The sequence below is a fragment of the Rutidosis leptorrhynchoides genome, chromosome 5 (genome assembly GCF_046630445.1).
Source record: "Rutidosis leptorrhynchoides isolate AG116_Rl617_1_P2 chromosome 5, CSIRO_AGI_Rlap_v1, whole genome shotgun sequence".
NCBI lineage: Eukaryota > Viridiplantae > Streptophyta > Magnoliopsida > Asterales > Asteraceae > Rutidosis > Rutidosis leptorrhynchoides.
In genome coordinates, this window is record NC_092337.1 from 96,778,348 (window position 1) to 96,800,000 (window position 21,653).

At 36.0% G+C, this 21,653-nt stretch overlaps 1 protein-coding gene across 1 annotated transcript in view; it reads left to right on the forward strand.

The window, feature by feature from the left end:
- The first annotated feature begins 8,688 nt into the window (after window positions 1–8,688).
- Window positions 8,689–21,653, forward strand: part of LOC139848857 (uncharacterized) — a 66,319-nt gene continuing 53,354 nt past the window's right edge. The window contains exons 1-5 of the mRNA XM_071838544.1: window positions 8,689–9,342; window positions 9,462–9,587; window positions 9,720–9,800; window positions 9,920–10,588; window positions 10,987–11,404. Coding sequence (XP_071694645.1) covers window positions 8,689–9,342; window positions 9,462–9,587; window positions 9,720–9,800; window positions 9,920–10,588; window positions 10,987–11,404 — 1,948 coding nt within the window. The remainder of the gene's footprint in view (window positions 9,343–9,461; window positions 9,588–9,719; window positions 9,801–9,919; window positions 10,589–10,986; window positions 11,405–21,653) is intronic.

Consider the following 21,653-nt stretch of genomic DNA (forward strand, 5'->3'; position numbering starts at 1 on the left):
AACAAACTACAAGAGAAGTGCATTCAAGAAAAGGGTATTCCGTGGTAACTGTGACCTTGATGGTCACACTAAAGAATATGGATGTCACTGGCGGGTCGTGGGCGCGGATCCACTACATCCATCACCTGCACCCACGGATTTTTGGATCCATACCCGTACCCACGGATATTCACGGGTCGCGGGTTTACCCGCGGATCTTATGATGTGTAAATTAAAGTATTCAAAAATCAAAAATAAATATCATCACAAAATTCAAAGTGACATGAAAAATATCATCCAATCATATACCCGTGTTTATGATATAATAAAATGAGAAAACATAAATTGTTTATACTTTTTTTGCTAAAATATGCGTAGCTGCGATGTTTAAAATTAAAAATTAAAATTTAGTTGCTAAAACTAATCACACAGTAGGTTGACGAATTACTAAAGTGATAGTCAAAAATTAGATTTATTAAGATAGTCTAATAAATGAAACAAACAACCACATTCTTTGATTATGAAATACATGTAATGTGTAGTTGTGGGATGCTCTAATTACTAAAAGTTTAATACCAAAATGATGTGAGGAATGTAGAAACTTATACTGAGTAAATTATTATCTATTGGCCATTTATTCAAGGTGGCAATTTCCACCCAATTAGAACAATTATATCCATGGATTATTCAAACGGGTATTACGGATTTTCAGATCGGATTTTACCCGCAACGGATCTATTACATCCATCACTCACCCACGACCCGTCAGCGGGTACAAGATTGCATCCATCGCCCACCCGCAGGTAAATTTTTTTGATTATATCCGCCCATTATGGGTGCGAGTACCCGCGGATCTCGGGTTTTTTTAGATCCATTGTCATCCCTACTAAAGACGAATGCTACCATGTAACAACCCAACCCGTTATCCTTCCAAAAACGTGCCATAAAAAAAAATTTCTGGAACAACACATCTGGACGGCGTCCAGTTATCTGGACGGCGTCCAGCTCTGAAGGACTGGACGGCGTCCAGCCATCTGGGACGGCGTCCAAATGTACTAAAATATTCTGATTAGTTTTTCAAACACACGCGAGTGGTAAACCCGCTTCCCGACACTTTTAAACCAAAACACTTTCACAATATGTTATAATAATTAAACCTAAGAGTTTTCCACAATGAAACCGAGTTTTACAACACCGGGCCCACATCGACCCATTTTACTACAAAGTGACCATTTCGACCCATTTAGTTTATTTCAAAACATAGACCGAGCATGGTGATTGGGGATACGCTACCCAATCCTAATCGAATCCAAAGGCAAGTCTTCTAAAGCAAACTACGCAAGTCCACTAGTCCCACGCTTACCCGAGCCACCGAATCCATTCAATCTATAAAAATGTAAACAACGAGAGGGTAAGCTAACGCTTAGTGAGTGAGAATATACTACATACATATATATGCATAAAATGGACACGCCACAACAATAAACAAATAACGCATACCGGAACATCCAAGCATAAAGACAAGCTAAGCTAAGCATACCGTACGATCACTAAGCAACAAGCTAAAGATACATCAACAAATATAAATTCACCAACGATGATGTGAACAACGCCAATAAGCTACACCCAGAGGGTTAGCTACATCACAACAATACATTAATATATATATATATATATATATATATATATATATATATATATATATATATATATATATATATATATATATCTAACAATATGTAAACAATATGCAAACGTCCAAGGTTAACCCCTTAACCCAATACCGGACCCGACTACCAATTACCAACATGAAGATTGGCCGAACTACACGAGCCTTAGTAAATCCGCATCCACACGAGACTACTATCTTCATTACCACAACAACATCGAGGTTGGCCAAACTACACGAGCCTTAGTGAATCCGAACTACACGAGACCACTACCTCAATAAGATGACCAAACTACACGAGTCATCGTGAATCCGAACTACACGAGATTCACTTTCACAATTCAATAAGATGACCGAAACTACACGCGTCATCGTGAATCCGCATCCACACGCGACTCACTTCTCAACATCAAAACCCTTCGCCATTGGGGTTATATCATCCACATCACAACCACGTGTGATAATGTACACACAAAACGTGTACCTCGCCAAAGGTGGTCAACCAAAACGCACAACCGTGCCAATTTAGTCCTATACACAAGTCCATCAAATCCACCTATATGTGAAGTGAGCTCTATAACCGAGAACCACTTCACCCGACCCGCACCCATCCTACACATACATATGCACATAGGATATTAACACTCACCTTGTCGCCTTGATGAATGCTACCGAATAATCCGCAACTCGCCGATGGAATGTACCTATTCCATTATCACAATACAAACAACACAATTACAGTTGACTTACAAACCAACTCAATCGACACTTAGTGCAATTTCGACCCAAATGCACTTCCAAGCACAAACCGCGCCCATACTAACCAACATTCACTAACACCAGTGAATATGGTCCTAACACACCGATTAAACCCGAACACAAGTGTCAAACACGTGTCTCACCCATTTTGACACCAAACCCTAATTTTGACCCATTTCAAAAGTAGTCAACCAAACACACCTAAAAGTGTTCCAATACTTCCATAATCACTAAACCTAGTGATTAAGCTCAAGAACAAAGCCTAATCAAGGCTAAATCGTCAACCAACCCAAAACCCGCCAAGTGACAAGAATAACTAGTCACCATAAACCCATTTCATCATCTAAGAGGGTTTCACAACAAACTAGCTCAAAACCCTAACTTGAATATCAAATCTAACAAATGAAATTCATAGTTTGAGCTTACCAATACTACCACAACGTAGCTAGGAACGAGATGAACCACTTTAGAACCCGAGCTTTGGTGAGAATCCGACTCCTTCTTCTCCAAATCAAGATCTATCTCTCTCTCTAAACCCTTACTCTCTCACTAGATATGGATGAGAGTGTTTGTGAGGATGAAATGTGATCCACAAATGACCAATGGATCAATTTTGAGGGCTCCAAACTGACACCCAAGTGAAATTACCAATTTGCCCCTTTTTAAAATCTAAAATATCACAGCTGGCCCGACAGGCCAACTGGACGGCGTCTCAAATTTTGGACGGCGTCCAACTCTTCTGCTGGATGGCGTCCTGAATCCTGGACGGCATCCCGATCAACTGAAATGGAAACAGGGTCTTACATACCAGATTGTAGGTTATCCAATTAGTCATCCTTTACATGACAAGTAAAAACATCCCAACAAAGTAAATGTCAACACCGCACAACCACTCAAAAGCATAAACATGGTTACCGCCGGTGATGAAGGCATAACAAATGAGGCTGTAATGAATGCAAGAATGCATCAGTTACAGAACAGTTAAATCATGTACACATGATGATGATGCAATCAAATCAACAAGAGCAATCTACAACAAGTATACATAAGATCATTGCCACTCACATTAATGTGCATTGATATAGGTTTATTGCTTCTATTATTGCTCATTATAAAGATGCATGGATTATAGAAAGTGGAGTCACCGATTATGTATCCACTTCACTCACATTAATGCATAATGTATACACCTGCAATAAACCAATCTATGTCACTCTTTCAAATGGTTACAAGATACAAGTTAATCAATGTGGCTCAGTCTATATCAACAATCAAATCACTCTCCATGATGTCTACTACATACCTAGTTTCTCATACAACTTACTCTCTATAAGTAAAATGGGACAACACCTTCCATTATCCGTTTTATTTACTCCTTTATCATGCTACTTTCAGGACCACAACAAGAGGATTGCACATGGCACCCTCTGTGATGTTCTGTATAACATCCAACATGAAAAAGCTCATCAAAATTACTCCATTAATCAAACCTCTACCATTCAATCTCTTGTCATAACCGAAGCTCTTTTATGGCATTTAAGACTTGGTCATTCTTCATTTCAAGTGCTAAGGCACATTGAATCTTTGTCTTCTATTATCAAATGTACATTTAATTCTCATAACCATGTTGTACGCCCTCTGGAAAAATAGAATAAACTTCCTTAAAATGAAAGTAAATCTCATGCTGCTTCTTTATTTCCTTATTACACATAGATATGTGGGGTCCATACAAGCACAAAACCATGAATAATTGTAAATATTTCCTTACAGTAGTTGATGACTATTTAAGAGCAACATTGACCTACATCCTACCTTACAAAGACTATGCCACATCACAAATCAAAATGTTTTTCATCTTTATGCTCTCAATCACTTTCAAGTTTCAAACCGCAATTAAAACTGTGCGGTCAGATAATGGGTATGAATTCCTCAATCACTGCTTAGAAGAATTCTTTCATTCAAATGGAATCGTCCATCAAACTACATGTACTTACACACCCCAACAAAATGCTAGGGTTAAAAGAATACATAAACGACTTCTTGAAATATCCAGATCAAGAAAATTCCAATCTCATCTATCTATTCACTTCTGGGGATATTGCATGTTAGTAGCAACATACATTATCAGCAGACTCCCAACTAAACCTCCCCATAACTGCAGTCCTTACCAATTAATTTACAGAACTCCGCCAACCTTATTTTATCTCAGAGTTATTAGCTGCATGACCAATGCTCACATCCACACATCTGACAAATTTACTCCTATATCTATTCCATCTTTCCTATTTGGCTATCCAGTCACACAAAAAAGTTACATTTTATATGACCTTGGATATCAAGCAGACATGTAACCTTCAATGAAAATGTTTTCCCTTTTCAAATCCAAACCATCAAATCCAGATTCTCTTCCCTATAATAACTCATCTATACAAACAACCACTATGCATTAAATGGGTCACAATTACCACCTGAACCAAATGGGTTACCATTACCAACTGAGTCAAACACATCACAATCATCATCTACCTCTTCCTCCTCTCCTTTTAACTCTTCTTCTAATCCAACTAACATAACAACCCATGCTCAGTCATCCATATCTAACTCTACAAACTCTGAATCCACCACCAACATAAACACCGGTGATCCACCTATCACATAACCAAAGAGAACATTTACCAAAACTCATAAGCTTTCGAACAAGCTCAAAGATAACTAATACTCTTTTCCTCCATCCAACATTAATTCTTTTACTAAATTCAATCACTTCAAATATCTAAACTATCAAAACATTTACTCTTCTCTCACTGGACACTTAATTTGCACCATTAATGCATTAGTGGTACCACAAACCTAGAATCAAGCATTTAAAAATGAAAAATAGATGAAAACAATGAACAAAATATACAGGCTCTGAAAACCAACAAACACATGGGTAAACACACCATTACACACAAGGTGCATTTGGTGTAAGCAATCACATGTAATTTAGCTAACTTAAGCCTAATATATAAGTCAACAATATTCAACTCTAGAATTCAAAGTTAGTTAAGTTAGTCAGTTTATATATATATATATATATATATATATATATATATATATATATATATATATATATATATATATATATATATATATATATATATAATGTACTAAGCTATTATAATTAGTTTTTGGAATAATAAAATTCAGTTACAACCACTTTTACTGTTACTAACTCGGTATGTTGAATATCTGAGATGTTTTACATCATGTGTACAGTGTACTCAATCCATCGTTGTAACACCCAAAATGTATTTACAGGTGGAGTTGCACCGCGGCTATGCACTATACCTAATGATTAACTTGTTGAAACATTCTGATGACGAAAAACACTTGGGGCAGCGCCGCGGGAAAATGGGTCCGCGCCGCGGCTATTAGCGTGAACTGATGATTTTGATTGTGACAAGTTCTGTCACCAAAATAAACTAAGAACCGCGCCGCGGGCTTAGGGGAGCCGCGACGCAGCTGCATGTGTATCAGGATGCCCTTTTGTGTTTTAAAATGGGTTTAAGTGGGGGCAAACGGGTCTTTTCGCTTATGAACGGCCTTATAGTGGATGGATTGGTTTTAGATCCACTTTAATTTTATTTTACACTCACTCAAACACTCTCAAACACTCTAGTGAGAGAAACCCATTTTCTTGAAAGATAAAACTTAATTTGAAGAGGAAGGAGGTTGAATCTCACCAAAGTGCAAGTGTAAACCTTGTTCATCTCGTTTCTAGCTATCTTGTGATGCTAGTGGTAAGCTCTAACTCCGATTATCTTTTAATTTGGTGTTAGGGTTTGAGATTGCATGTTCTTGATTTAACCCATCTAGCTCACAAATGGATGTTTGAAGCTAGTTATGGGTGTTGTGACTCTTGTTGGTGAGTTTTGGGTTGGAAAGTGTTTTGGTCATGTGTAAACTTGTAATTTGGGCATAATCACAAGTATTAGTAATTTTTTAGTGAATGAAGCCCAAATGGGTGTTCTTGGTAGTTTGATTTCGGGTGTAAACCCGATTTGGGTCAAAATGGGTCTTTGGTTGAAATGGGTCATGAAGTGCTCCTAGCACTTGACCATGAGTTGTATTTAGTTGAGTTTGGAACCAAATCACTAGTTTTTGGTGATTTGGGGAGTTTGGGTCTTGTTTGACCTAGTTGGTGTTTTGGTTGCAATTTAGGTCAAATTAACACTAGTGGATTTTGGGTCAAGCTATTAGTGTTCATAGCTTGATGTTATAATTGTGATTGGTGACTTGCTCTTGGATCAAGCTTAAAGTCTTAAAGAAGTTGTGACTCGCCTAATTGCTCAAGGTGAGTGGAGTATTTATATGTATGTGTTTATAAATTGCTTGCTTGCGAGTTAGTGGCGAGTACTATCCAATTGTGAAGGATTTTACTCTTTGTTGGCCACTTGGTACATTGTGGTGAGTGATGTCTCTTTTAGTGACTCGCTCTTTGTTGGCCACCTTGTGTTTGGGGAAAGTGGTGAGTGCGATTACTTTGAAGTCCACTCTTTGTTGGCCACTTGTGAGGATACGGGAAGTGTTACCAATTGAGACCACACTTTTCGTTGACCACGTTCAGGTGTACATGGTGGTGCCATCCGGGAGGTAACCTTTGTTGGCCATGTACATGGGTTGTTGATGCTAATCATTTGATGAGTAGCACTTTTTGGGAATGGTTAACCATTTTTGCATTGTATGTTGTATTTTGGGTAGTGTAGCGTGTTACATTCTTGTTTATGCAATGAACATGCTAGCTTGTACTTGGTTGTGTATATTTGCATTCGTGATGCTATTTAGTATTCGGCTTGTGTAAGTTGTGCAAGTAAGTGATTTATGTATGTATACATATAAGTATTTCACTCACTAAGCGTTGTAGCTTACTCCTTCGTTATTTACATTTATATAGATTGTGGCACATAGAAGGATAAGGGTAAGGATTTGGCCTAGCTTGCTTGTGGCAGATTTTGAGAAGGCGCTTTTGGTAATGGTCCCGATGGTCATGCTTATACATGTGTGTTTTGGGATAAGCATGGTTAAAATTTATGGGTATTGTGTACCCGATGATGTAAACACTTAACTTGATGTAATGTTTAAACTTGTACTAGCTTTTGAACAAGGGATGTAATCTGATTGTGGTTGTCATGGTTATTATCAATGTTTTTTAAAAAAAATGTGTCAAATCTTTACAAGTTGATTGTTAAATCGGTTTTGGGATCGTTTCAAGTGGTACCAGAGCATGACCTAAGGGATCTAGGTTGCCTTGGGATGGGAGCCTAGACTTAGGTTGAACAGACGTTTCATGCATGACTTGTCGGGTTACGGGACCACGGGATTGTTGTAGGCACTTTATTGCTTGTGGTTAATTGTGTATGCATGATCAAGCATAGATTAATCGGGTCGGGTTCGGTCCATGCTTGACATCAAAGAAGGGGGATTTAAGGGTCAATGGGTTTAACTCTCTGGTCCGGAGTACCGTGAATAACCCCCTACGAGATAAGGATCTCAGCGGGGGTGGTAAAACATAGACCCACCATTGGCGGGTAATCCGGTTAGCGATGGCTCGCGCTGGGTTGTAGGGTTTGTGTTCATAGAACGTTACCTGTGTATCAAGAATGTCTAGTGAAATGCTATACGTCTGGTAGTGCGGGTATAATTGCGCTATGCGCTACTGTCAATAGTGTATGTGTAGTGAATTCAAGATCCCTCAATGTTGTGGACGAAATCCTTTATTTATAGGGCAATCCTTCTTGTCTTTTATCGCCACGTAATAAGGTTAAAAGGACCACGACCTGCCAATAGTATATCTTTGAGTGAGCTAACCTGACAAAAGTAAAAAGTGTTCTTGTCGGACTTGACCTCTTGTCTACCAGGTGTCCTCTGAAAGCTACATCATTGCCTGACATGTGCACGTCACCAAAGCGCATGGATGGGATCAGCGCTATGGTTGTCACTTTAGCGCTACCTGCCTAAGTGCGCGCTCTCATGACTCTTGTGGCAATGCTGTCTGATGCGCTACACGAGTTGATCAGGTATGCGTATCATTAATGTGCTTTCGGTTAACATTAAGTGAGATGGTCTTTGTATCAAGGTGTTTGATAGGATGCGGCAAGTGTATTAATGATTGGCCACCATTAGTACAGTTGCACGTTGTGTCAAATGAATGAAATACGATGAGCGTCAAGCAAGATGTGATTGTTAAGTTTTTTGGCATGACTTTTATTGTGTTCTAATCTACTTTAAAATATGGAATGATGACACGAAGAAGTGGTGCGGATCATGAGGGTCCGAGTAATGAGGAGGTGAATAACAATGATGATCTCACGGCCAAGATTGAGGCCACGCTTGACAGTTATTCTGCGGTGTTTAGTGGGAAGGTTAAAGAGGTTCTTCAAGAGACAATTGAGGAACAAATAACTGATCTCCTTCGAGATCAAGTGGGTGTGGTGGTAAGGGAAGAGTTTGATAAGAGGTTTCCAAAGCCTCAAAGTGAAGAAGGTATTGAAGTGGGACCGCTTAATTTGAGGGTTCCCGGAAATAGTGGGTTTAGTTATAAAGACTTTAAGTTCACTAAGCCGCCACTATTTGAAGGGAGTCCCGACCCTCTCAAAAGCTCTAGGTGGATATCGGATGTGGAAGGTTGTTTCTGGGTGTGTGAATGCCCACCCAATAAAAAGACAAAGCTCGCTACATGCCTAATGAGGGGTGCGACAAAGACTTGGTTAGATGATAAGATCCTCATGATGGGTGAGGAGCCGTTTTTTAATTTGCCATGGGATGATTTCAAGGCCGAGTTCTTCAAGGAGTATCGCACTAAAGCCGATCTCACCCGAATTCTGAAGGAGTTGCGAAATCTACATCAAGGGTCTATGGACCTAAACACTCTTAAGGCCACTTTTCTTGCTAAGGTATGATTTTGTCCCGAATATCAAGGGAACGATAGTATGTTTATGGAGGATTTTCATAAGGCTTTGACTGATGACATTCGAACGAAGATTAGTCTTGGTTAAGTTAAGAGTTTTGCGAGTTGTTTGATGTGGCGAAAGGTTTTGAACCCGATGATCCGAAAGTTAATGATGTTACTTCGAGTAAGAAAAAGTTCGAGGCAAGTAGTGCCCTGAGTAAGAAGGCTAAGAGTGGGGCCGAAAGTGTGGTTAGTGTGAAGAAGGGAGGTTCCGGGGGTCATGTCCCTAATTGCTATACTTGTGGGCAAAAAGGTCATATGTCCTGGGATTGCCCAAACTTGTCTTCTAAAAGTAAGATCACTTGTTTTAATTGCCACTAGGAGGGTCACCGGAAGTCCGAGTGTCCCGACTTGATGACAGGTGATAAGAACTACGACAACGCCAAGCGGTTAAAAAAGGCGGTGTGACCCGTGAGAGGCCGAAATTTCTTGATAACTACCGATGATGCTAAGAAGTCCAACGATGTGGTTTCAGGTACTTTCTTGGTTAACTCTAAGTCCGCAAAGGTGTTATTTGATAGTGGTTCCGATATGTCCTATGTTCTATAAAATATGCGGCTACTTTAGATTGCCCTTTATGTGATCTAGACTCGCCTTTACAAGTCGAGATCGCCGATGGTAGGTTCTCGGTGGCTAATGGGGCGTATAAAAATTGTGTTATTGATTTCGAAACTGAGAAGTTTGATAATGAGTTGGTTCCTATTACCTTGGGGGAATTTGATGTCGTTGTGGGTATGGATTGGCTCGATCATAATAGAGCTAATCTTGATTGTCGTGAAAAATTTATGAGGGTAAGAACCCCAAGTGCGGGAGAGCTAATCGTGTATGGTGAAGCTCGAAAATGTCCCGTGGCTATTTGTACTTATGCTCGGGCGTGCCGACTTGTGTCTAGTGGAGGTATGGCTTATCTAGCCCATGTGGTTGATACTCGAGATGAGCCACCTTCCATTAAATCTATTCATGTTGTTAACGAATTTGCATATGTCTTTCCCGATGATTTACCGGGTGTTCCGCCAGTGAGACAAGTGGAGTTTCGCATCGAGTTGGTTTCGTGGGCGAATCTCGTTGCCAAAACTCCCTATCATTTGGCACCAAACGAAATGCATGAACTGTTGAACCAAACCCAAGAGTTGTTAAAAAAGGGTTTTATTCGACCGAGTAGCTCGTCATGGGGTGCTCCGTTCTTGTTCGTAAGGAAGAAAGATGGTAGTATGCGTATGTGCATTGATTACCGTGATCTTAATAAGGTGACGATCAAGAATCGTTATCCATTGCCTAGGATTGACGATTTATTTTATCAACTTCAAGGTGCGTGTTATTTCTCTAAGATTGACTTGCGATCCGGTTATCATCAAATGCTGATCCGAGAAGAAGATATTGAGAAGACGGCATTTCGAACGCGTTATGGGCATTTTGAGTTCGTTGTGATGCCTTTTAGTTTTACGAATGCACGCGCGGCATTCATGGACCTTATGAACCGAGTGTGCCAACCTATGTTGGACAAGTCGGTAATTGTGTTCATTGACGACATACTCAGTTTTTCAAAGAGTATGAAGGAACATGAACACATTTGTGTGAGTTGTTGAAGACGTTGCGTAATGAGAAGTTGTATGCGAAATTCTCTAATTGTGAATTTTGGTTAAGGGAAGTACAATTCCTTGGCCATATTTTGAATCACGAAGGGATTAAGGTGGGTTCAGGGAAGATTGAGGCGATTAAGAGTTGGGAACGGCCGACTACGCCTACGGAATTCCGAAGTTTTTTCGGATTGGCCGGTTATTATCGTCGGTTTATTCAATATTTTTACGAGATTTCTTCATCCTTAACGAAGCTAACTTGGAAGAATGTGAAGTTCGAATGGGGTGATGTGCAAGAGGATGCTTTTCAACTATTGAAGCGCAAATTGTGTCAAGCTCCGATGATAGTGTTACCGGAAGGGTTGGAAGACATGGTGGTGTATTTTGATGCCTCAATTAGTGGGCTCGGTTGTGTTCTTATGCAAAGGGGTAAGTTGATCGCTTATGCCCCGAGACAACTAAAAGAGCACGAGAATAACTACCCGACTCATGATCTTGAGTTGGCGGCGGTGGTTCATGCGCTAAAAATTTGGCGCCATTATCTTTATGGTGTTAAGTGTATGGTTTATTAGGATCATAAGAATTTAAAGTACTTATTTGATCAACATGATTTAAACACTCGTTAATGGTGGTGCTTGGATTTGTTGAAGTATTACGATCTTGAGATACTTTACCACCCGGGTAAAGCTAATGTGGTTGCGGATGCGTTAAGTCGGAAGAACCAAGTCCCGAGTTTGCAAGTGAAATCATTGTGAATGATTCTTTCAAATTATTTTCTCGAGAAACTCGGTGATGTTCAAATTGAGGCGATTGTTCATTATAAGTGTGAAGAGCGAATTCAAGGACAAACGAAGTCGATTGCCCGAGGTACGCATGGGTTGTTGTGTTATCAAGGTCGGGTGTGGGTGCCAAAATTGGGTGGTCACCGTACGATACTACTCTATGAGGCGCACAAATCTAAGTATTCTATTCATCCGGATGCTACAAAAATGTATCTTGACTTGAAGAAAGAGTATTGGCGGCCCGGTATGAAGCGTGATGAGGTTAAGTGCGTTGAGCAATGTGTTACTTGCTTACAAGTTAAGGCCTAGCATCAAAAGCCTTATGGTATGGTGCAACCGTTAGAGATCCCGAAGTGGAAGTGGGAGCATCTTACCATGGATTTTATTACGAAGTTGCCAAAAATGGCGAGAACCCAATATGATACAATTTGGGTAATCGTTGATCGGTTGACGAAAACTGCCTTGTTCCTCCCACTACGCGAGGTGATTTCGTTGGAGATGTTGGCTAGATTGTTTATAAAGGAGGTGATTTCGAGACACGAGGTGTCGGTTTCTATTGTTTCGGTTCGAGATACACATTTTACTTCTCGATTTTGGGGTAAGTTTCATACCGAAATGGGTACTCAAGTGAAATTGAGCACCGCTTTTCATCCTCAAACGGATGGTCATAGCGAAAGGACCATCCAAACCTTGGAGGATATGCTTCGGGCGTGTGTAATTGACTTGATGGAAGTTGGGATAAGCATTTGCCATCGATGGAGTTCTCGTACAACAATAGCTACCATGCTAGTATTGGAACGCCACCATATGATATGCTTTATGGGCGACGATTGTGACGACCCGGAAATTTTCGACCAAATTTAAACTTTATCTTTATAAGAATTCTGACACGATAAGCAAAGTCTATTAAACCGAGTCTCAAATTGTTTGAACTATTTTTCATGAATGCATTTGACCTTCGACTATTCTCGACGATTCACGAACAATTAATTGTAAATAGATATATGTGTATGTATATATAAATAATAATTCGAAATATAATTTGAAGTATTATATGTTGTTGTTATTAAAAAATTAATAAAATAAAAATAGGATATTATAATATTTATTATTTAAAATATATCTCTATATCTAAATAAAGTATGTTAAAAATAAATATTAAATGATTTTAATACTCGTTTGATGTTTCGATTGATATTAAGCAAGTTAAATTCAAACTTAGGTAATTTTAAAATAGACGGTGATACGAAAATGAGTTCTATAAATTTTAGGCTTATTAAAAATGTATTTAGGAACTATTCGTTAAATTTTAACACTTTTTATATTTTACCCAGAATCGAGAGGGACAGTTGATGTAATTTTTATTTAATAAATTAATGATACGAATTTTATACCATAATGACTGAAATAAATAAAGACATTTAATTTAAAAAATATGGGATTTTTCAGAGTACTTTTATCCGCCACTGGTTAATGACGGAGTACGATATTATATCCGGGAAAAACTGTCGGCAGATATATACGTTAACATTCACGTTTGATTCTTCATTTTTGGATGTTATATCATTATTTTTTTTATTATATTTATATATAATAAACATATAGATGCGATACATACATGCATTTACTCAGAAAGAAACACATTCCACTACTCGAGTCATTTTCATATTACTGTATCTTTCCCTATTACTAATTTTTGCTTTAACTAACTTAATATATATACACATGCATATCATCAACCTCAACGAGTACCATTTTTCTTTCTTGATCAACCTACATCCATCACCAAACCATATTGTTCGAATCACATGACCCAAACCAAGAACCCACCTTATGCTTGCTTCTACTGATCTTTGTTTCTGTGATATTCGAACAAACACCAAGAAAACCATCATACTGATGGCCGCTAGTTTCTATTTCTATTTACAACCTGCAACAACTAAACCCAGCTCATTTTATACTCAACAACCTAAAACCATGCCAACGTTTTACTAAGGCGATGCACCCGAAGAACAATTCTCCAAATCACAAAGCATCCTAATTCCAAGTCATTAAACCACCATATTTATTTTTCTGTTTTTTGTTTTCGGTTACAGACAAACATAAAGGAACACCCACAACATGTTGCTGCTACTATTTCCGTGTTGATCAAGCCACACGCCAACCCAGCAAAATACCATCTATTCTATATACATGCTTATAAACCATCCCAACCCATTTCACCTTCTAGAATACGACCACCTATCACCACCCTTCACCACTATTGATAATCACCACCATCAAACCTCCAAGCAACCATCGGTTGCTGTGAAATCTGTTTCCATTCGATCACTAAACCAACAACACCACTCTATTTAAAACCCACCAAAATTCTATAGTGATTAGCTATTGCCTTTTGTTTACGTTTGTCTTGAACAAGACTAATATGTGGAGTTCGGCTAACACACCAAAACCAAACCACATCACCATTAGTGCTCTTGTTATCAAACTTAAACACCTACTGCCACTTCCTCTTGCCGTTCGAAACAAACCCAACAAACCACACCTACAACCTTCGAAAACCATGGTTAACTTCTGCAATCTTTATCACCCAAGAATCATCATCCACCTTCACCATTCAAACGGCATTAAGACCACAGCCCAAACACCATCACCATGTCCATCTCTCTCATCCTTTCTCTCTCTCAATTCTATTTCTATTTACAACAGCTACAGCAAACCTGATTACTAATTGCTTATCGTTGCATTGATAAACGACTAAGGGGAGTACTACGGTTGCTGTAACAGTCCTGTTCAATTTGCTTGGCTATCATGTATCCATTTAAACAACTACCAGAATAATACGAATATGATATTAATATTGATGATGGTAATGTGACTAGATAAGAATGAAATCATTAAAGTGATAAAGTTATGGTGGGGTTTAAAGTGACGAGCTAGATGATTGGTTTTGATTAAGCTGCAAAGTCTAAACAATTTCAATTTGAAATTGGGCCGTGACACTAAGGGGTCTGTTAATGGACATTAAATTGATTTTGGGTTGAATTAATTGTTCATGGGCTTGTTTGATGATATCGTGATTAATAAAGAAGAAGAAGAGAATAGAACACGAATAGTATTGGGTTAAATATATATACAGGTTAGCGGGATGTCGCGAGTTCAAACCCGGACTTGGGCATTTTTTAAAAAGCTACTTCTTTGAGGTAGTTTACTTATTATTATTATTATTATTATTATTATTATTATTATTATTATTATTATTATTATTATTATTATTATTATTATTATTATTATTATTATTATTATTATTGTTGTTGTTGTTGTAGTTGTTGTTATTATTAATTATTATTGTTATTAGATTATTACAAATATTAAAAATATAATTATTAGTATCATTCATACAATTAATATTATTATCATTATTGTTAGTATTAGTAATATCATTATTATTATCATTATTATTATTATTATTATTATTATTATTATTATTATTATTATTATTATTATTATTATTGTTATTGTTGTTATTATTATTATTATTATTATTATTATTATTATTATTATTATTATTATTATTATTATTATTATTACTCTTATTATTATTATTATTATTATCATTATTATCATTAGTAGTAAAGTTATTATTATCATAGTTATTATTATTATTAGTATAATTATTATCATTATTATTTTTAACATTAATATTATTTTATCAAGTAACTATTAGTTATATAAAACTATACTTAATACATATAATACAATTATATTTTTATTTATTTAAAGTACATAAAATGAATGCATTTATGAAACATACAAGTTATTAATATAAAATGATATCACTAATATATATATATATATATATATATATATATATATATATATATATATATATATATATATATATATATATATATATAAAACCAATCGGGAGAAAGCGGGGGGAAGCAAATATTTTTTTTTTGGTTTTTTTGGATTTTTTTTTCCGGCATCAAGATCACACTAAAATATGAACATTTAGAAAAGACACTTTGTGATGAATGTTATTATTTCGGCGGGAAAACGATCGACAAAAATAACATTCAAGATAATATTGTTCGTGAAGAATATGAACGTTTTTTTTCATGTTTTGTGAAGTAAAATTTAGCCCGATTTAAAGTTTAGGGTTTAGGGTTTGGTGTTTTGGGTTTATTCCATAAACCCAAAACACCAAACCCTAAACCCTAAACCCTAAACCCTAAACTCTAAACCGTTCGTGTTAAAAACTCAATCTAAATCCTAAATCTAAACCCTAAATCTAAACCCTAAACCCTAAATTTCTAAACCCTAATATCTAAACCCTATAAACCCTAATATCTAAACCCTAATATCTAAACCCTAATAGCTAAAACCTCAACATACGCTCGAAAAACTCGATAATTGTTATATATTACTTCTTCGAGCGTTTTTCCGCCAAAATAAAAACATTTATCACAAAGTGTCTTTATTAAATGTTCATATTTTCATTCCATCTATAATGTTCAAGAGCAAAGTTTTTTCAAAAAACGAAAAAAAAAAGTTTTTGCTTCACCCCGCTTCCCCCCGATAAATATATATATATATATATATATATATATATATATATATATATATATATATATATATATATATATATATATATATATATATATATATATATATATATATATTGTTTGATTACAATTATATGTGTTAATATATATATAAATGATATAGGTTCGTGAATCCGAGGTCAACCCTGCATTGTTCAGTATCGTCGTATGAATATTTTTACTACAAAATATTGGAGAGTGAGTTTCATTTACTCCCTTTTTAAATGCTTTTTCAATATATATTTTTGGGACTGAGAATACATGCGCTGCTTTTATAAATGTTTGACGAAATAGACACAAGTACTTAGAAATATTCTACGATTTAGTTACGAGTACACCGAATATCACCCCTTTATAGTCTGGTAATCTAAGAATTAGGGAACCGAGCCCTTAATTGACGCGAATCCTAAAGATAGATCTATGGGCACTAACAAGCCCCAGTCAGAGAATTTGAACTGCTTTAGTACTTCGATATAGGTATACAACCACCAGCTTTAAAAGATATGATCTGTTTGTCAGGTGTACACAACCATCATATTTAAAAGAGTGGCCTGTTTGTATGCTTTTTGCATGACCGTGCGGAATGTCGGTATGCAGGGGATATTCTATATGCATCTTGTTAAGGTCGATTACCAGGTGTTATATATCGTATGAATGATTTTACAGCAGTGAGCAGACCTGCACAGATTGTTTTCGAAATATGAGTATATTGTGGTCTATTATATTATTGAAAATGATTGTTTATGATAAACTAATGAACTCACCAACCTTTTGGTTGACACTTTAAAGCATGTTTATTCTCAGGTACGAAAGAAATCTTCCGCTGTACATTTGCTCATATTAGAAATATTACTTGGAGTCATTCATGACATATTTCAAAAGACGTTGCATTCGAGTCGTCGAGTTCATCAAGATTATTACTAAGTCAATTATAGTTGGATATATTATGAAATGGTATGCATGCCGTCAACTTTCGATGTAATGAAAGTTTGTCTTTTAAAAACGAATGCAATGTTTGTAAAATGTATCATATAGAGGTCAAGTACCTCGCGATGTAACCAAATGTAATGTATTCGTCCAGATGGATTAGGACGGGTCGTCTCATGTGGTATCAGAGCGGTGGTCATAGTGAACCAGGTCTTACATTAGTGTGTCTAACAGGTAGTTGTTAGGATGCATTAGTGAGTCTTGACTTCGACCTAGTAGTTGTTAGGTTATATTAATGAGACTAGATTTGAACCTGGTCTGCATGTCAAAAGTTTTGCTTACCGTTACCTATCATTTTCAGTCTCGACACGTCTTATTGCAATTATTGCATAGATGGTATACAGACAAAGTCATATCCCATCACATTAAACTTTTTCTGACACGTTTCCTTAATTTCCTCCGTAATTTATAGGATCTTCTGTACTATATAAGTACTCTATGTAATTAGAATATCATCCGATATCTGAAAATCATTTCATATCGAAAACACTTTATCTAACCGTACAAGACGGAACTCACAACTAGTTCAAATTCCTTAGATTCCGACAGCTATTCCTTTATGGATTTCGACTCGAGCTCCGAAGACAGTGTAACTGGAATGGATCAACCAATTAGCCATCATCAGTTCTGGATTAATTTGGGATGTGTTCATAGTCTATTAAATCATTGGAGACAAGAAGAAGGTGATCTTTTCCATCCACCACATTCCCCTCTTGGCGAAGAACCTGAAGCACTTACCGGCGAACCTGTTCGAGACACCATTTTCTCTCTCATTTCTAGAGTATCTCGTCATGATTATATACTATCTCAAATTCTAAACCTTATTCATTCGATTGTTCCAATCGCCAATCATCCCGGAATAATAGAAGAAGTCAACGAGCTTCACGCTCGAATAGTGACTTTGGAAAATATGATGCACAACTCACAGGCATCACAGACAGCATCATCCGTACCAGCAGCATCACCAGCCCCAGTAGTACCATCAACAACAACATCCACATCACGCGCCTCAACATCACAATCTGTACCTCGAGCATAATCATCGTTCTACATGAAGATTATATAATTTCTAATGTTTTAGAGATTATGTACTCTAGATGTAACCGTAAATCAGATGAGATTAATATCATATTAACTCATTAAATCCATGATTACATCTGAAGAAAATATATATGTATATATGTTTTCATAAAGATTGTAATTAAAAATTCTTTTGTACAAACTGTTAATGGTGAAAATATTTTAACGGGTAGGTAAAACCTTAGGAAATATTTAGCTTTCATATTAACATGTTATACTGTACATTCTTCGAATCTGATTCAACAGTCATTTACTATCCTACTTACATCCACCGATATACGCATCCGTTCACCGCAGAATAACCATTTTCATTCAATTTCATATTTGGATTTTGACCTATCAGAATCCAACAAGTGGCATAATGAAGAAAACATTTGACAAAATAAAAATTGTTAGAAACAAAAAAATTAACTATGAAATGTTTTGTTAAGAATCCACGCTAACAAAATCCTAGCTAACTGTTCCTAGCTAACTGTTAATTTCTTATTACATTTTATTTATCGCAATTTTAATTCTCGCAATTTTATTTATCGTCATTTAATTTTTGTTATTTATTTTACGCACTTTATTTATCGTCATTTAAATACTGTAATTTACGCATTTTAAATATCGGGACACGTATACAATGTTTTGCCATATCATATCGACGTCATCTATATATATTATTTGGAATAACCATAGACACTCTATATGCAGTAATGCTTGAGTTAGCTATACAGGGTTGAGGTTGATTCTAAAATAATATATATACCTTGAGTTGTGATCGAGTCTGAGACATGTATACAAAGGGTCACGATACGTATTAAATAATTCGAATATTATATATTAAACTATATATGAATTATTGAATTTCTAACTGTGGACTACTAACTGTGGACTACCAACATTGGACAATTAAAAGGAATTAAAATATTGATTATAACATATGAAACTAAACATTTCTTTAAGTTTGCCAGTTGATTTCATCTTAAACCTCATTTGTATATTGACGATTACAATCTACGTTCAGACCTTTCATGATTCTTGAAAACACCTTAATCGAGAGGATGAACCAATCGCACTTCATCTACGGAAGAAAAGATTGATGCATATAGTCATGCACCTAAAAACACTCGGAACCTGAGTAAACGTTTAACACGTATCTGTGATAGCTCCTTTGGCATTGTTATTACCGAAAATAACTTTGCAACTCCTATTCGAGATAGCCAGTTTTGTCACAGCTCCAGCAAGTCAACTTCGACCTTTCGTTCGAAACAACCTTATTATAACCTTGATATATATGCGTTCTCTTTTATTGTTACCGGGGAACCTTTTATATTCCACCATATTACCATCAGCGTTTAATCATTTAAAAACACAATTCTCTTGAAACCACCTCGGATTGATAACCGATGATTCAGATATGGTAGCATTAAATGCAGAGGAAATAGCAAAATTGTAGATGGTGTAAACGGCCAAAAGTTTGAGAATAAAGAATGGAAGGTTGGGAACGCTCGATAGAAAATTTAGTACTGAAAAACGGATTGAGCTAACCCTGAAGGAGACCAAGGACAAATACAAGGACCAAACCCTATATTCAAAGAATCCACATAATTCGGGATCCAATGAAATCTTTAGAGAATATCTTGCTCCGTACTCATGTTAAATCTTGTGAAAAATCTTTCTTCATCAACCTTCGATCTTAGAAATTCTGAAAATATCATCATAAATATCTTCGATAATTCTGAGGATATTTTCATAAATATTCTTGTCCGAAATTGTTTATCTCTTCGTGCTATCCGTGTTACATTATAAAGGAAACTATTTTAGTTTCTAAAATTCTTTGAAATTCGAGTTTAAATTAAGAATGATTTCTGGAGAAGTGTTGAGAATTGAAGCATGAGTTAGTATAATATAATGACGTCAGGCTAACGTGGTTATATTACAGTAAGTCATCCTAAATTTCTAATGGAACGTGATGATGGTTCACAGATCATGCCCTCATCATGTGCCATGTTACATAAGTCTTTCATTCTATTTAACCCCTAAACATATCAAGAACGTAAATTCTTGATAGTTCTATCTTTTCCGTGATTCTGGTAATTTAATAAGTTAAATCGTGATAATACAATTCCTTTCTGCTTAGAATCTTAGTTATATTCAATCTAACTTCATACCTACAAATCTGAGATGTCTTAATCACTTTACTTAAGGTCGAGAAGAGAAAACAAAAGCATGAAGCTCCGAAATATAAGAACAATAACAACAAAGAAATTACAAACCGGGTATATCAATGCGTATAGCAATATAAAGACACGTGAGAATGAAAAGTACTATAACCCCAAGGTAATAGTAAAAGAAAATAAATTCCTCTGGTGGCAGATGAAAAAGGAGAATGACAGAAATGATAGTCAGGAAAATATCAAGAATCGGAACAGGATTGAGCATATTAACGGATCTTTTGAAAGTAAGAATTTAGGAAGAAAGTATAAGATTGGTGAAAATAATGGAACGGAAGAGATCAATTTATAGCGAAATATTAGACAGAGAAATCAAGGCAGATTACCGCATTTAATTAAAGAGATCATAATTTCCTTAATTATCGAAGAATCAAATCTTAGATAGATTTCAAAGATTATCTTTAAATCCCTTGAATTCCGAAATTCAACCATGACTAGTGAAAAGTTATGATGAAACTTGTCTATATCATTTTACTATTTAGTGATAGCTTCATTCGTACGCTTCGAGTAATCAAATCGTTTTATCTATATTATTCAATAGTGATGAAACTCTATTTAACCACTCAGATTCTTCATGAAAACATACATATTATCAGTCATGATGATCTCTATCAAATTTCGGGGACGAAATTTCTTTAACGGGTAGGTACTGTGACGACCCGAAAATTTTCGACCAAATTTAAACTTTATCTTTATAAGAATTCTGACACGATAAGCAAAGTCTATTAAACCGAGTCTCAAATTGTTTGAACTATTTTTCATGAATGCATTTGACCTTCGACTATTCTCGACGATTCACGAACAATTACTTGTAAATAGATATGTGTGTATGTATATATAAATAATAATTCGAAATATAATTTGAAGTATTATATGTTGTTGTTATTAAAAAATTAATAAAATAAAAATAAGATATTAGAATAATTATTATTTAAAATATATCTCTATATCTAAATAAAGTATATTAAAAATAAATATTAAAAGATTTTAATACTCGTTTGAT